This window comes from Notamacropus eugenii, chromosome 1 (assembly GCF_028372415.1).
Source record: "Notamacropus eugenii isolate mMacEug1 chromosome 1, mMacEug1.pri_v2, whole genome shotgun sequence".
Taxonomy (NCBI): domain Eukaryota; kingdom Metazoa; phylum Chordata; class Mammalia; order Diprotodontia; family Macropodidae; genus Notamacropus; species Notamacropus eugenii.
Genome location: NC_092872.1, coordinates 194743946 through 194762657, shown reverse-complemented (window position 1 = coordinate 194762657; position 18712 = coordinate 194743946). Strand labels below are relative to the sequence as shown.

General features: G+C 35.7%; 1 protein-coding gene across 5 annotated transcripts in view; it reads right to left on the bottom strand.

The window, feature by feature from the left end:
* Positions 1-18712, bottom strand: part of ATRNL1 (attractin like 1) — a 1361117-nt gene that overhangs the window by 402351 nt on the left and 940054 nt on the right. For all 5 annotated transcript variants that reach the window (XM_072623397.1, XM_072623377.1, XM_072623406.1 and 2 more), the window contains one exon: positions 10414-10521. In XM_072623397.1, coding sequence (XP_072479498.1) covers positions 10414-10521 — 108 coding nt within the window. The remainder of the gene's footprint in view (positions 1-10413; positions 10522-18712) is intronic.

Genomic DNA, 18712 nt, shown 5'->3' with positions numbered 1-18712 from the left:
GCTTTCTTGACACTTCCAATCTAGTTAAGGAGATAAGGCATGTAATAGATGAAGACACTATGTGGTTGTTTGGTGGTTTTTCAGCTGTGTTTGACTTTGTGATTCCATTTGGGGTTTTATTGACAGAGATACTGGAGTGGTTTGCCATTTCCTTCTCCAGCTCATTTTATAGAAGAGGAAACTGAGGCTGACAGGGTTAAGTGACTTGCCCAGGGTCACACACCTAGGAAGTGTCTGAGGCCAAATATGAACTCCAGAAGATGAGTCTTTCTGATGCCAGACTCAGCACTCCATCTACTGTATTTTCTAGCACTCTCGATAAGTGTGATACTGATTAGAATATGAGTATAAAGTATTATAAGATCAAGTAATGGAAGAATTATTTAGCAAGCATGTCAATATTAATTTTCATTATGTTGAAAATACTCAAACTTTGAATGAGAATCCAAAGTTGATTTATGCCAAAATATGCATTGATTGTTAAGAAGCTACAACTGTAGCGCACAGACTCCAGCATTTTTTTTTTTGGCTGATGCAGACACAATTTGTTCACACTGTTGAGCGTACCTTTCCCCAACTCAACAAATTATCTCTTCATCTAAGGAGAAAAAAAAGAGATTTAGGCCTTGTCCACCTCAAGCTGGCAACGCTCTTGGCAAAAGCTGCCAAATTCTATTTATTACTTTCTAAAAATGGGATGATCAGCTTACCTTACAAAGTCATTTTGTACTTTCAAAGATGCTCCATAAAGACAGCAATGTTTCAGCAGAAGAATGGACATGATCTTTAGCGTATCACTGTCAATGGACAGTTAATATGGCTAAGAGTTATCAGGAAATGAGCCTTTTCACGTAAATATTACTTGCTTTCTATTAAGAAGCTGAAGAAATGATAATATTTCACATTTTCTTCACTCACTTCATTTAAACATTTTCCATTATCTAAAGTTTTCAATTCAAATAGTTTAAGATAAAACTTTTAAAAAATATAAAATTACAATAATCAAGTGGGGACAAAAAAATCTAGGTGTATGCTTCTAATATATAAAACTTTACTAAAGATATATACATATATATAATATATGTAGGCATATATCCTTAACTATGCACTCAGTGAATTCTGCAATTAATTAATGAAATGAGATATTGGCAGAATTTTACTCATTACTTCTAATAAACCTAGGACATCTACAATGTCATTTATTCTAAAATTTAGGCACAGGAATTTTCTTGTGCTTGAAAATAATTAGATTATGCATTCCAATTCCATTAATTTAGGAATAAGCACAATACATTAATTTAATTAATAAGCTACATTCATACCATACTGATGCTGGTGAAACACCTTCCCTTAATCTAACCTAATTGGTCCAATCAAGCATAGTATTCCTTGGTGATTCTGTTCATTTTATAAATTCTACGTTTCTGAGCAAGCTATTTGAAAACCATATGTGCTAAATAGTCTTAGGGAGGCATGAAACCCACTCTGATAATTCTAAATAAGAGCCAATTAGCATTCCAGGATTCAACAGATTCAATTTGTGAATTACGTACATATATTGTTCAGTAGGCATATTGTATTTTGTTTCAAGCTTTAAAGACAGTGTTATGTTTTAAAAAAGGAGAAATCTTAATTTTCTTGAATATATGTTACAATTCTGAGAGTTTTGATCATGTAGAAATTTGCCGTTTTTGAAAAAAATATACATAGTATTCCCAAACAATGTTCTGTTGTAAAGGATGTCATAATACTGGATTTAACAGATGGTCATGAGCAAACTGAAGCTCACTGTATGGTTGCCTGAACTTGCACCTAAGTCTTTTCAGTTCAAATGCAGTCCTTTTCCCAATGTATTATGCTTATCTTTTCATCTACAAAATCAAGGGTTTTCACTGGATTATTTCTAAGTATCTTTCTCACTCCAAAAGGGCTGCCATGTGAAAAATCAGCTTGGATATTAAGTACTGAGAAATGTACTACTGGTGATCCAAAGAATTTGCAGAGTTGCAAAAAATTGAGTGTGGCTGTGACATCAGGACCCCTTGCAACTCGGTAATTTAGTATTTTCAGAGTGAGTGGTGTTTGTAGTTTAGGGTTTTGTCTTCCAACTCACTGAAATTGGGGACAGTTTCCTTTTTGGTATAGATGTCCCCAGCATCCCCAGCAAAGTCTTATATACTATAGGCTCTTAAAAATTTTGATTATTGATTGATTCTACCCAGTAAATCATTTGGGACATATGAAGGACCTTAGCTCTTTTATAATAGAAGCTTTCCCAAGTTCATAAGCATTTATTAAGTACCTATTACATGCAAAACACTGGGGTAAATGCTGAGAATGCAAAAACCAAAAATCAAAAGTTGTTTCTACATCTAGAAAAACGTCTACTCTTCCAGGGGAGAGGTTGCACCATGTGAACAGGAAAGAATACACATGACATTCTGAGGAAGGCGTAACTAATAACCAAGTGCATCAAAAAAAGCTTCCATTAGGAATCTTCTGGCACATCCATTGAACTTTCAAGGAAGATTGGGATTCGTACAGTTAAAAGTGAGGAAATAGAAAGCTTGCATAAAGACACAAAGGAAGGGGACAGAGTCTGGAATTCAAAGAAGAGCAAATAGACCCATGTTTTTAGAGCAAGGGAACGACATGGTCTGAATGATTTAGAAAGACTATTTTAGTGGCTATGTGGAGAATAGATTAAAGAGGGATGAGACTGGAAGCTGCTAGGCTTATTATGAGACATGTGCAATAGCCCAGATTGGAGTTGAGAAGGACATGAGCTAAGGTCATGGCAATGAAAATGGACAGAAGAGATCAGAGGTATAAGATTGTGGTGTGGTAGAACTGATGAAGCTTGACAACTAACTGGATTTGGTTGGGGGAAAGGAAGGGTAAGGTAAGAATTGAGGAAGCATCTATTGTTGGGGACCTGAGTGACCAGAAGGTTGATGGTGCCTTTGATAGAAAGTAAAAAATTTGGAGGAAAAGTGGTTTGCAGGATGTCTGAAGTAGAGGGAAATGGATTCTATTTTTAACATAGGGAATTTGAGATGCCTAAGGGACATATAGTTGGATATTCCAAAAGGCAGTACAGAACCAGAGTTCTTTGGAAAACCTAGTCCTGGGTTTTTAGATATTCAGCAGTATTATGTATTTAAAAAATAGACTGCAGTTTTTAATCAATCCTGCCTCCCTTTTTAGGTCTACCCCACCTCCCAATTATTGTACTTAACCACTGAAATTATGAGGCATAGAGTACAGTATATTCTTTTTGGTATTCTACCTCCAACACTGACAACTTTTTTACCACTTGCTATACACAAACATATAAGACTACAAACATATAAGACTACACACACACACACACACACACACACACACACACACACACACACACACACACACACCCCTCAAAACAAAACCAAACAGCAACAAAACTGAATTTGGAGTCAGAAGACCTAGGCTTAAACTTGGCTCTGCAAATCAATATCCTCCACATCTCATTTATCTCATCTGTAAAATGAAAGGGTTGGACTAGGTGAGTCCTGAGGCAATTTCCAGATTTAAATCTATAGTTCTGTGATCTTAAAAGTTAATTTTAAAACAGTTTGGGATTTTCTTCATGCCCATCAAGTACTTGCATCACCTGGCCTCTCACTGCTCTCCATCCCAGAGAGGGATGGGCTCTAAATTAAGAGAACACAGACAAAAAGGAGGTTCTAAGATTACTGATTGCTACCCTCTCACTCGTATTTATCCTTTTCTACCGCACCCCCAAATACTTTAATTTCTCATCTCTAGTCTAAGTTATACCTTTATTTAGTAAACAATAAAAAGACTTGAATTCAAGAATACTTCAAAGGATCAAGCTGTCAATGGACAGCACTTCTTGAAAAAAATCATAAAGATTAATAGAGATAGGATAGAAGAAAATAGAGATAGGATAAAAAAATTTTATTTCAAAATAAGAGTATAATATCTGCTTATAATTGCATTTAATGTACATTTGCACAGATAAGGGAAAGAATATATTTATTACCAAATATATTTCCTTATAGTCACTTATTTATGAATCACATTTTGCACACTATTTTTGTCATGCATTTATTGCAAACAGGTGTTTTGCTTTATTTTGTTTTTTGCAAATGAAACTTATGCCTAAATAAAAAGTGCATCAGTTGACAGGTCTGCTCCTATTAGTGTTTCTTAATCCATGTTTAAATCCCAAATCATCCATGATCCTCCATCCTTTGCTCTTCTGATTTTCTGTAGTATTTCTATCTGTCCCAAGTATCATTTGGCACTTAGTTGTAAACTGTCACTCCTACAGTTAGTTGATTTTTCAGTAATAAATATCTTACATACTCACATAGGGTGTGTTCATCCTTCGTTGCCAAAGAAGACCATGCCATCAGAGAAATGATGACATGACTTGCACTTGACTTTGTTTTGAGTGAGGGAGGGCTGTGCAGGTCACTAGCCTCACTTCTCCTCCAGAGCCATCTGAATCCAGTGACCAGATATTCATCAGGATGACTGGAGGTGACCCAGGATGAGGCAGTTGGGGTTAAGTGACTTGCCCAACGTCACACAGCTAGTGAGAGTCAAGTGTCTGAGGTGAGATTTGAACTCAGGTCCTCCTGACTCCTGTGCTGGTGCTCTACCCACTACACTGCCTAGCTGCCCTCAACTCACTTAGAATATAAGCTCTTTGAAGGCAGGGCCATGTCTTCTATTTCTTTTAGCCCTTTTAGTTTCAGTTCAGAGTTTCATGTGTAGCAGATATATAATCAATATTTGTCTAAATAATTCAAATGGGCAAGTTGGCATGAATATTCATTTGATCTACAACATTATGCTAGGGTAGGGATTTTTTTACCTAGGTCATGTAAACCATATGTACACACAGACATATGTATATATATGTGTGTGTTGTGTATATGTATATATATTTGCATGTATATGTGCATTTTTACAAGTGTATTTCAATATAGCTTTTTTTTTTTGTAATTCTATGTATTTTATTTTATGCATTTTAAAGCTTTATTTTGAGAAGGGGTTCATAGGTTTTACCTGACTTCCAAAGGTATCCATGACACCCAAAAAGTTCGGAATCCCTGCTCTAGTACTTGTAGAAGTCTTCATTTTTATGAACAACCAAAATAGAACGTTGCAGTGTTATTTCAAAAATTAAAAAGGAAGGAAATCTAGAAAAAGGCAACATTGCTTTAGGCAGTTGATTTAGTCATAAGAACTATTAGTTCAAGAGGATGATGGACTAGAAACAAAATGAGAGACTGAGGTTGTGGCCAGTAGTGGCAGACCCCAGTGCACGCTGTTCTGGGAGCCAAGCCAATAATGCTCTTAGCATGGGAACTTTTGGTTTCTCTCTCTGGCAAAGATATTAAGTCTGTCTGTCACCTTGGGAGAGAGGTTTCTTATAAAAACAGCCCAGGTTGAACTGTCCTAATATACTAGGCAATTGATCTCAATGTGATATCAAAATTACTGCTGTTGGGAACACCACAGAAAAGGTGGAATACAAATGAGAAGCTTTTCTGGACTATGGGTGGGGGATGCATTATTCATTGGCACCTCCTTCTGATCAGCCTCCTTCCAAACCTGAGGTATTTTACTGCAACTAAAATTTCTAAGTGAAAGAAAAGCAACAACCACCTGGAACGGGGGGCTGTGGAGGTCCAGTGTCAGTTGAGGATGGGAATGGATTCTGTGATTAATCAATCAAGTATTTATTTAGTACCTGCATTAAGTTAGGCATAACATCCCTACTCTTAACTCTTGAACTGGAAGAGACCTCAGAGGTCATTTAGTCCAAACCCTTCATTTTACAGATAAGGAAACTGAGGCACAGGAAAGTGAAGAGTCATCCAAGGTCATCCATGGAGTAAGTAGCAGAGCAGGGATTCCAATTCATGTCTGATGCAAGTTTAGGGCTCTTTCCATTGTATCATGCTGTCACTAAAAAGTTTAAAATGAAAACGCTAGTAAAAAAGATTTTTTAAAAATTGTCTTTGTGGGACAGGAGGGAAGGAGAGAGGTGAGACAACATGAAACATTAATAGGACATGAGTGCAGTTTCCTTTTGGTTGAAATAAAATATGCTGCAACTGCAGCTTTTAAAATTAATCATTATATGAGTTAAATTAAATCTTCAAATAAACCCTGTTTAAACTAGGTTAGTTTTGAAAGCAAGTCAGGGAACTTTATTAGGATGGGAAAATTGTAAAAGTGACTTTCAAGATGAACTTCAAATATAAAAATAACAGAAAGCTCATGTGCTCAGTTTATTGCAGTTGAGTAAATCACTCTGATTTCTTTATGGCAATTGACGATACAGTGACAACCGCTGGCATTGTCTAAGATAGTAAGGCATGGCCAATAATTTTCCCATTGAAGATCCTTGCTGAAGACTTACAACCATCAGGAACTGTTTGAGTACTTCAATCAAACCCAGTACATGAACTTTAATTGACTATTGACTAACAACAAAACAACAACCTTCCAGATCTAGAAGCATTGTTCAACCGGAGGGCCTTAGTCAATTTTAACTGGTCTGAATGGAATACATCTCAAGCTCTTGAAAACATGGGGCACATCACCCCACATGTACATGACTCTCTTATTTCAGTATGGTACCATGGGTGCATAAGTACAGTAGTGGGAAAAGCCTTTAATAGTTAGGATGCCTTAATCCCATGAAAGGCAGTGTAGTATAATGTGGAAGGAGCTGGATTCAGAAACAGAGGAACTGCGTTCAAATCAAGGGTCTGCCCCTAATTGGCTATGTGACCTTGGGAAAATCACAAACCCTTTCTGGGTCTCACTTAAATCATCTGTAAAATGAGAAGGTGAGACTTGATGATTTCAAGAGTCCTTTAATTGCCTTCATGTTCTAAATATAGCTTTCTAGACCAGGCTCTCTCACTAACTCTGTTGTCTTGGGCAAGTGGTTTTACTTATCTGTGCTTTTTGTTTCTACCAAACAAAAGATAATAAAATCTGATCTACTTGACTCACAGAGTCTGATGGGCAGATCACAAGAGATGACAAAAGTGCTTAGAAAATAATCACCTCTATGCAGATGTCTCTCCAAACTCAGCTTTGACCTTGTTCTGACCCAATCTCCAGACCTGAATTCTAACTGCCTGTTATCTATCTTCACATGAATTTCCTGCCAGAAATCACAAATTAAACATGTCCAAAAGTTACTTCATCATCTTTCCCACTCTCCCCACCTTCTCCCCCCAACTAAGCCTCCTGGCTTAGCTATTTCTGTTACTGGCAACAAGACCTTCTCATTCTTTTGAAACTAGCTGTCTCCTTACCCCTCTTCCATCATATCCAATGAATAATTATATCCTATCTATACTGTTCTTTTCACTGTCATTGCCATATTTTACTATGCTGGTTTGAATATAAAGTCCAAACATGGCTTGTATAAAGTACAGTCTATAATAGGTGTTATTTTTCATTAGATAGATAGATAGATACACACATATATACACATACACATATATGTGTGTATTACACATGTATGCACATATAGTAAGCATATATCCTTTAACTTTAGATGCATGCTTTATATTCAGTATATTTTAAAATACATCTGGTTTCATAAAGAAAAATCCATTTTTGTTCAGTATCGTAAGTGTAAAGTAAAGCATGCTCTTTGTACACAAGCAACTTGCTTGCTGAAAGAAACAGAGAATTAAATTTCATATAAAGAAACAAAGGATGGCCTCAGCTTGTGAAGGATGTAAGGTGCTGACCTCTTTGTAACATGAAAAACTGATAAAAATCCATGTGGTAATAAACACAGTTTTTCCTTTAAATGTAAGGTGAGACATAGATTATTAGGAGGACTGAATAGAAAAGTTCCCCTCAAATGAATGTACTGAGAGTGTCTGAGGATTAATAAGGTCCTGAGACTGCAGAGCATTGTAGTCTCTCAGATCATTTGCATTCGTCTGTTTTTAGAGTTTGAGAAGTTACAGCTCATGAAGAGGTAGATGACATAACTGTTTGGACAATGGGAAGATTAAATAAGCATGTCTGGTTTCATAACTGAAAGGTAGATTTCATGAGTTTGACCTTCTAAGTGAAAGATGAGTCACTGACCATGAGAAGGTTCTAATTGGAGCCATTAGCGGCAGTTAAGTAGCTAGAAGGATAGGGTTCAGAAAGCAACAGGAACAATTAAGTTGCCAACTAGAATTAGACCCAAAAGGCTGCTGTCTTGAGACCCCTGCTGACTGGGAGGTGTTGCTCTTTTGACAGACTGACGAAAAGGCTGGGAGCAGGCTCATTCTAAGAGATCTGAGCTCTCCTGCCCCTTCAGGGACACCTCCAGTGTAAGAGATGAGGCCTCTCAGAGGTTTTAACAGTAGAGCAGTTCTCAGGCCACTCAACAGTAACATCTTGATATTGTACAGTTCATAAGGCAACATGGAGGCAACAGCAAAAGGCTGAGGGACATGATTCCTAGCAGGGGAAAGGTTCTCTTGAAGAGGGCAATGACTCTTTATCTTAACAGTTTTTTCCTCTGCTTTGCCTTTTTAAAGGTAGGGTCTTATTATGGAAAGTTCAAGAGAATTAGAGGAAACTAAGTTTCTCAATCATCTGGTTCTTTGAATTTTTGTTCTCCTCTTTCTGTCTTCCCACATTCACACATTATCTTTTAATGTACTCTGGTGATTTTGATATTAATGTTACTATCACCTCCCAAGAGAAAAAGGACGAGGTATTGGATTAGAAACTGGCAGAGCTGAGAGAGAGCTCCAGCTCTGGGCCTCAGTTTGCACATCAGTAAATCTAGGAGATTGGGTTCAATGATCTTTAAGGCTCCTCCTAACTCTAACATTCTATGCTAACAATAATGATATTAATCACATATATACATACGCATACATACATTATTAATATTATTTTGTGATTAGACTGTGCAAGTGTTATTATTCTTTGTTGAAATGGAGTTTCACATGGGTCATGTGACTTGCCCATGGCCACACACCTGGCAAATGTCAAAATTCGGACTCCAACTTCGGACCCCAAACCTCTCCACATTTCTATTAGAGGGATAACATTTCAATAATGTGTTTTATCCTATTTATTAAACAGCCTTAGTTAAAAATAAATTTTGTTGTGAAACTATATAAATGCCCCCTCCCACAACAATTTATTTATCCATGTTGTCCCAATTTTTATTTTCTGAGATGAAGGACAATCAGTCTAATAGGAAACTTTCCAAATTGTTCCTGGCTTGGGGGGTTGGGTAGAGCACGTGAAGGCACAAAGCATCAGCTTTAACGTGCTATCTTTGTCAATAGGAGGCCAAATAATCAAAAGAAGAAAAATTCATATGCTCTTCAAGGAAGTGGACTGTATGATACCAAAAAGGGCTGACAATGATTTATATTCAAAGTACCAAAAGAATGTGAGAATTAGTTGTAATTGTGCCTAAGCAATGTAGAAAGTTATTTTAACTTTATTTTCATTTTGAGTATCTCTTAAAATTTCAGTTTCTAAACAAATGCCTCCCTTATCACTGTCCTTTCTTAAAGAAAGTCAGTGTTACAGATAGTAAAATTGGAATTCAATAAATGAGGGACAGGAAGAATTTTAAAAGAACCAAATACATCTGCTGCGGCAAGACCCTCAATTTTTAAGAATGATTTAACCATATCTAATATTCATAAATAAAGAGTAATATAATGCAATTAATTATAATGCATCAATATACTTTGATTAATCATTAATCACACCTTGTAAATTTCCTCTCCATTTTTGTTCCCATGCTCAGAAACCATTCCATGCATTATTACATGATGCTGATACCACACTGACTTGCATATAACGATTTCTATTTCACTGCATAGTATTTATGCCTTTGCAATAAAAAATGTAATAACACAGTCATTAACCACAAATGAAAATATTCACCATATTCTATACTCCTTAAAATAATGAAACTACATAATTAAAATATGACACGTGCCTTCCTTTTCCAGAAAACTTTGTTAATTGAGATGGATGTGATCTGTTAACTAGGGGGCAATGTGTCCTCTAAGGACCAAACACATGAGGCTTGCTTCCTAGCTCTTGTCATACCTATGTCTGAAATTCCTTCGGCTCCTATCTGTCAATGAAAGGCAGCCAGGTGATCAGACTGTCACTCTAGCCTAGGCTAATAGATTCTCCAGTGGCTTTTGTTACAGCTCATGTCAAGCTATTAAAACTCTGTGCCTTGAAAATGGCATAACATATGTAGCAGAGTCTTGTCAAGAAGAGGTAGTCAGACTCTGCTTGGTTTCAGAAGCAGATGTAGATGAGAGAAGCAACATAAATATGCAAATCCTTACAGTCCCCTTTCAGCACCACTGTTCCTACCTCTAATGTCCCTCGTAGAAAGTCTGTTTGCTCAGCTCCCACTTCCACAGCTACGTCAACAGAAGCAAAGGGGCGGCTGGCCATCTGCTGCCGTTCTCGAAGCAGTTGCTGGAGGGGGTTAAAATAGTTTGTTTTAAAATAGATGTATTTTTACACATGCATTAAATCCAACAATAAAAGTACAGGTACTAGACATATCCATATTCATATCCATATCTTTAAAGATGAGAGTTGTCTTTCCCATGGGCCCTGAGTTATATGTACATGAAGCATTAAAATTCGTGGTACTTACAAAGGCACTTGTTACTGAAATGTATTTCCAAAGACTAAGAGAATTTCTTCTCTTTTCTTGCTCTCCTATTTTTTTCTGGAGACTTTTTGGAGTTTATGGTAGTACATGGTATAAAAAACTGGTCTAAACCAAATTTCTATCAAATAGTTTTCTGGTTTTCCCTAAAGTTCCTTTCCCTGTTTCTTGGTTTGTTTTTTTTTTTTTCCCTAAGTCTAATGAAATATATTCAAAACATTTTAAAAACAACAGGTGATAGCTGCTACTGAGTGCAAACTGCTTATATGATGATGATAGTACTTTTCTCTAGTCAAAACAAATTATGCTTTATCTTACCTGAAAACAGATAGCAGTTTTAAAAGGTAAGAAAAAATAATGAAGTATTGTCAAACTGCCTGCTAAGAACAAGACCTATAGTCATGCAACACTCCCAGTTTATTGTACTTAAACCAGTTGGAATTATTAGTAATAGTATTTGCAGCTTGAGCCGCAGCCTCCCTGACCATGTTTTAAATCAGAAGGTTATGTAACTAGTGGAAATTTTGTCTCAGGTGTTTAAAAAAACAAGCATCTATCTGTTTCTTTGGACTCCTTGTAGCTCCAGCTCAAATGGAAGCCAATAAGCTTGTAAGTCCCAATCAAGAATGCAAAAGTTAATTTATATTTTTGCCTTTACCTGTAATTATAATATTCATTAAGTCATGATAACAAAAAATTGATGGGAAAGATTAGGTATTGCAAATCTTATCTCTTTCATTCCCTGCAACTAATAAAAGGATTATTAAATATTTAAAGTGGATGAGCAGTGCAATTAAATGTTCCTTCAAATGAGAAGAATATCCTATCATTGGGGAAAAGCAGACTCCTCAAACAAAGAGACTGCTTCATTCTGAACAGAAACTTGGGGCTATCCACACATCTTGAAAAATTAACAACTGGTCTTAAAAATAATTATGAAATTTAATTTAAACTGCAAGGAAAGCCAATTAAATATCTTTACATGAAAAGGCAAGTTTTAACATAGAAATAACACCAACAATACACTCATTATTCTAGTCATACTTGTTTGCGTTGTTATCTGTTTACATTTAAATTTGTGTGTGCTCTTATGTACATATATGTATACATATACAGACACATTTAATACACTGTTTTTACATATGTCTATATACAACAATGTACATCATATATGATACAAACATATAAAACCTAAATATATAACATCCATGGTTCTCTGTATGTATAGGCTCATATGTATGTGTACATATATGCATACATAGTGATTAGAAAGTCATACTTGGGGTATGCATGTGTATATATGTCTGTGTGCATACGTGTGTATCCCAGAGAGAGACAGAAGTGTCAGAGTGTATAGAGGGCTGGCCCTGGAGTCAGGAAGACCTAAGTTCCCATCTGGTCTCAGATGCTTAATAGCTATATGACCCTGGGCTAGTCACAGTCTCAGTTTCCCCATCTGAAAAATAGGAATAATCATGGCACCTACCTCTCGGTTGTTGGGAGTATTAAATGAGATGACAGCAAGTGCTATAAATATTTATACGTCAACATTTATTATTCGTATATTATCTTGAACATATTCTGACTAGTCACATAACATTTTAAGATATCCTACATGTTTGATATACCAGTTTGTTTGGTTACGTTGCAACTGTTGGGGATTTAGGTTGCTTTCAATGTTTTTTTAAACTACAAATAATACTATTCTAACTATGTTTGCATAGCTAGTTTTCCTGCCTCTTGATAGCATTCTTAAAGTATATCTCATCATACTGGCAAAAGGGCATTTTAAGAATAATTTTCATGGCATACAACCTTTGAATGTAACCACATATATATATATAATACTGTGAGGTTCCATCAAGAAAACCCCTTCTGAGACAATGACCGGAAAAAGAAAATGCCTTATGACATTTTAAATTTAACCCTTTTGAAATGATTTTTTTTGACAATACAGTAAATATATATTGCAATTCTTTATGTACAAAGTAACTTGAGCATTTTCAATCTTTTTAAAAAAATAATATGGAAACAGATAAACTACTTATAAAATAATACTTATAAACTACTATTAGGAGACTAAAAAACAGGTTGATCAAAGTAAAAAGAAAACATGATTCAATGACTAAACATGACTCTGAATTATAAGAAAAGTCATAGTAAAACATGATAAGTAGCAAGTTAAAAATCCAACCTAAGTATATTTCTAAAATTAAGTATATGCTACTGATTATCTATCCAGAAATTCAAAAAAATACGACCCCAGTGAAAAAGATGTCCTTCTTTCCAGCTCTTCTACAAATAGTCAACGTGGCAATATCTGTATAAAGATAGCTTTCAGGAAGCTGTAAGTTTTCATCTTGTTCCTGACACTGATTTTTCTTCTATTGCCATAGGCAAATTATTTCACTTCCTCTCAATTTTCCTCATGTTATAATTGGGAACATAATGTCTGTGTCATATTGAGGAGTAAATATTTAAAAATCACTTTGGGTAGCACTTTTAAAATTAGAAACTACTAGCAAGTGCCTAACTGATCGCTGAAGCTTAAACCGATTCACTCTAATACATCTACTTTAAAGTCCTTAAAATTCATGATCTGACTATGAACTCTCATTCATTAATACCTCTTCAGTAAAGCCGTAACTCTAAATCCACTGCCATTAACAAAGTATAGATTTCTTTGAAACTGAATACACAACAGTGCTAGAGATATCTAATATCACTCCTTGGATATTTCTTGTTCATTAAAATGTTCACTTTTTAGAAAGACCATAATATTAAAAAAATACTTAATCCTCTCTTTCCAATATGGATGCAGCATGATGCTGAGGAAAATGAATTGAATATGGGGAACTTTCTTGTGTCACTTTGGGTAAATCCCTTGATCTCTCTGGGCCTCAGTTTCTTCATCTGTAAAATGAGGTTGTTGGACTGGATGAACATTAAGATTCATTCCAATTCTAGATGTATGCTTGTCAATCAAATCAATGAACTGGTCAATAAGTATTTATTTACTCAATGTCTAACAGTGTTCTAGTTATTAGTAGAGCTATAAAAGAAAAAAAACCAAGGATTACCTGACCCTTTACTTATGAAGAGTTTACAATATAGTTGGAAAGACACAAAAAGCCAAAAATAACTTGCAAAGCAATTAAAAACAAGATAGCATATGGTAGAATAGTAAATATTTGAAGGGAAATTTTGAAACTCAACCACTAAATTTAACCGAGATCCAAAAGATTATAGTATTTTTAATATTTTTATATTATATTATATTTTTATATCAATTTTCATATTGGCAAAGAAAGTGTCCAGTATTCTTACTATTACTATGAAATATCTCTTCCTCCTGATATGACTTTGCTTTATCATTATTGCATCACATATTTTTAAGGTTTAGAAGGCAGGCATTGAATATATGCATATATATATGTGTGTGTATGTACATATGTGTACATATTTATATGTATTCATTTATATATACATACATACGCACAGCTAGGTGGCAGAGTGGATAGAGTGACAGGCTGAAATCCCACTTTAGATATTTTCTAGCTGTGTGATCCTAAACAAGTCACTTAACCTGTGTTTGCCTCAGTTTACTCAATTGTAAAATGGGGATAGTAATAGAACCTGTCTCCCATGGTTGCTGTGAGGATCAAATGAGATAAAACTTGTAAAGTGCTTAGTATAGTGCTTGTATCATAGTAGATGCTTAATGAAAGCTTATTTCCTTTATAAATACAGATTATATACATATAAGATAAATTTATTTATCTTTTCCACAGGTTCTCATTAGCTGTACTTTTTCCTGACCAAATATCTGCCATCCCTACACAGCATAAACTCTGATCTGGGAATCGATTGTATTTTCAGACATCATCTTCTTAATTAGCTATTCATTCCTTAATTTTCCTGTCTCTTCCATAGCTCCTGCCTCCAGTCAACATTAATGATAAAACCCCTTCATCACTTGAGGGGTTTTCTGTGTGCATTTATAAACTTTGAAATCCCAAGTAAAAATTTCTAGGATACTTTTAGCATTATCAAATCTGCCTCACATAAAGTGGGTGATGGGTTATATAGGTGGTAGTCATTAGATTTAAAAGTCTTGGAAAACTCTCATCCTAAATTTAATATTTTTGTCAGGGATTTGTGTAAAGGCAAAGATGGGTCAGCTTAATTTCTATGTGAAATAAAACTTAGAAGAACTAGAGAAGAGATGTTTAAGTAGGGTCACTACTCCAGGTACCACCCTTTTTAGCCCCTTACTTCCTCCAACTGGGAATAACAGAGGTCATTTCTTAAAGGGGGTGTTTTTAAAAATTAAACAAATGTTATCCTTTTTAATGATGACATATCTATGAACTTTCAGAACTATTTTATGATGAGCTTGTAAAGGACTTTGCTTTTACTGAGTCCCCATTATAGCTAATGACATACATTTAGGAGGCAACTTAAAATTTTCACTAATAAAGATTCTGGATCCCTTCCTGGATTCCTGTTTTTGAAAAACAGAATAATAGTAAAAGCTGTTTTTTAAAGGTAAAATAGATTTATATTCTAGCAAACATTCATACTTCTCTAACCTTGACTTCTCTTCACCCACCAGGTCTGGCTACCCTGAACCCATCAACATCAGAGTGCCCATTCTCCCTTGTCTCCCTTCCCCTCCCTTACTGGCCTTGGGCCACCAACCTGAGCTGAGTGACAGAAACCCACTATCAAGGGGACAGTCTTCCCCTCCTTCCATTCCCTCTGACCTCTCCTCCAGACTCAGCTGACCAGAATTTGTTCCAGTTATTTTGCTCACATGGTTTGGATGGAATGGGAACCACCTACTATATTTCTCCTAATGAGGCCTTTTGAACCACCACTGCCTCCAGTGGTCTTCCAGGTCTTAACATCTCCCTTGCTCTGTGCCCTCCAGACCCTGGGGAGTGCCAGTTGACCTACTGGTATAACCCAAGGACTCATGATCCTTGCTATGGGGCTTCAGGGCCTTTTCATCTTTCCTGCAGATGAACTTTCTTTTGTATTCCCAAATTCAATCTTGAGGACAGGTGCAGCCTTGCTTTTTCTATTTATATTCCAGTGCTTAGCATTGTACTTAACACATAGCAAAAGTTTTTTCATTTATTTATTCATTCATACTATTTCTTTAAGAATTAAAAATCATTTATTTTGCAATTGTGCTTTCTATAAGAAATGAAGTTTAGCATTTTGTACATCTATAAACAATTGCCTAACAGATATATCCGCTTTTTCATTGATGCTTTATTGCCAAGTTTTCAGCAGGATGATAAAGCCAAGATAACAAATTGATCTTAACACAATAGACTTTTCATACTGCCTTGAAAAAACGTAGTGTAGAAAGCACACGACAAAGAGACAAATGACTGTCATGCTCTGGCACCAGAATAGCAGTAGTGTCTGTCCATTTACAAGGCTTTCAAAATAACCCATAGAGCCACGAGATGACAAAAATTCACACTGCTAAGACAACTACCAGGTGTACAGTCAGGCTGATTCAAATCAATTCAATGATGATCAAGTTGACAATCACAATGACATTAGTTCAAATATTCTAAATTAATATATTGTATTATTCTCCAAGTTTATGCAATTATATATTGGGTTCATAATCCAAAATACACCAAGTCCACAAGTTGATTTTATGATAACATTCTTATAAAACAAAACCCCCAGAAACCAATTATATTCCCTTGTCTCCTTATCTCTTTCTTCTTAGCCCAGCCTGTGCTGTGCTTTGGTAACTTGTTTCGAAGGTTCCTGAGAATTAGGTTTCAAAATGTGATGTCTTGTCGGAGGATTTGATCAATTTGTTAAGTCAATATAAGTGCAAGTAAGTTATACATTCTTAAACATATATGGATTTTGTTCCAATGTCATGCCTTTTTGAAGGCTTTGAAAAGTGCAGTGGATAAGGTGCTAGGCTTGGAGTCTGGGAGACTCATCTTCCTGAGTTCAAATCTGGCCTCAGACATATACTAGCTGTGTGACACTAGGCACTCACTTAACCCTGTTTGCCTCAATTCCCTCATCTATAAAATAAGCTGGAGAAGGAAATGGAAAAAAAACATTTCAGAACCTTTGCCAAGAAAACCCCAAAAGGGGTCATGAAGAGGTGGACATAACTGAACCACAACAAACCCCCCAAATTAAGTAATCTATATCCAATGAGGATAAAGGCAACTTAATGATTAGTTTGGTTTTAACTCTTAGTTAATTTAAAATAAAAAAGTACATCTTTCCTAGATCCTCATTAATATGCATTATATTTTCAAACTTGGGTGGATATACAGCTTATATATTATAGGGACAGCTCTGTATGCATATATTTTGAATCCACATCAGATTATATCAGCTTATATGTAGTATTCATTCAATTGTAAAGCAAATGAAACAGCTAGGTAGTTCTGTGGATAGAGTGATAGATTTGGAGTCAATGGTGACTTAAATTCAAATTTTGCCTTCAACAGTAGCTATGTGACTGTCACAATTTGTTACACCTTTGTCTGCCTCAGTTTCTCCATCTGCAAAATGGGGATAATAGAATCTACTTTTGTAGGGTTATTATGAGGATCAAATGAGATAATGAATGTAAAAAACATCTTGTAAACCTTACAGCAGTATACTGGAGATAATGAATGGAGCTAAATGGTGTCTAACCAATGGTGAGTTCACTGGCATACACTTTGGTATAGTCCATTATATCAGCATTGGACCAGGATGATATTTTAGCCTGACTCCATAACTAACTTCCTACGTAAAAGATGACTTAAAAGCCTCTGAATTATGCATATGCTTATAGTGAAAGGTGCTATTTATTTATCTTACTAGGCTGTAGTAAAGATTAATTAAGTGATTTACAGTATAAAGTCATCAGGCCACATTGATATTTATTCAAGGAATTTGAGAAAGGTACATGAATCAAAACGTGGAGAACTGGTTAGAGCACTTGGAATTAGAATCAGGAAGACCTGGGACCCATTTGTGTCAGGGATCCCAGTTAAGCTCTTAGGGTCTCAGTTATTTCATCTACAAAATGAAGATAATAAATGTACCTCCACAGGATTGTGATGATCAAATGAGACACTGTATGTAAAGTGCTTTGCAAACCTTAAGGTGCTGTGTAAATGTTAGCTATGTTATCGTTGTTATCCAACACCTCAGATGCTTCCTAGCTATGTGACCCTAGACAAATCATAGCCTTAGAGGCAGGTCTCTAAGACTCTTCCAGCCTCAAAGGCTGAAGAACCACTTGTCCAGTATGTTGTAATGGGAACGTTTTCATGTACCTGAAAGAGATGGCTGCTGAGGTCTCTTTCAGCTTTCCAGTTGTGAGATTTGGGGATAAATTGCAGAAAAAATGCTGACCTGAACTGCTAGAATGAATTTCCTGCGGTAGGTTTTCCCTGTATATATTAATCTATCTTTACACACACGTGTGTGTTGTATTTGTGTGCATATTTATGCATGTATACACACACATATGTATTCTGGAGAAAGATTAGAGGAAACGGGATGTTTTAAAGAAAATATGTAAAGGAAAAGAACTTCATAGAACACAGATGAACACAGCCACTTTTTACATTCTCTTTCTTTAATTGTTATTTCTCTTTATCCAGAAGGCTAGTTTTTGATTGTCCTTCTCTCCATGTCAGGAGCTTCCAGAAATGTTAACACACAGGAACCCTTTGCTTTACTTGCTGAGATTCAGGGCTTGCTATGAAGCCAGACACCATTAGATTAGCCTTTCAATTAGCTAAATTGTTCCACTTAACTCATTTAACTCTCACCAAACCTGGCTGGCCACTCTGAGCAGATGCAGCTGTAGCAGGAATTTTCCCCATCTTGATCTCAAACAAAATGATTTTTGTGACAATTTTTTTCTTTCCATAGAAAGGATGGTGTACATCTCTACTGCATGAAAAAAGTGTTGATTCTAACTTTTATTCTGCACTT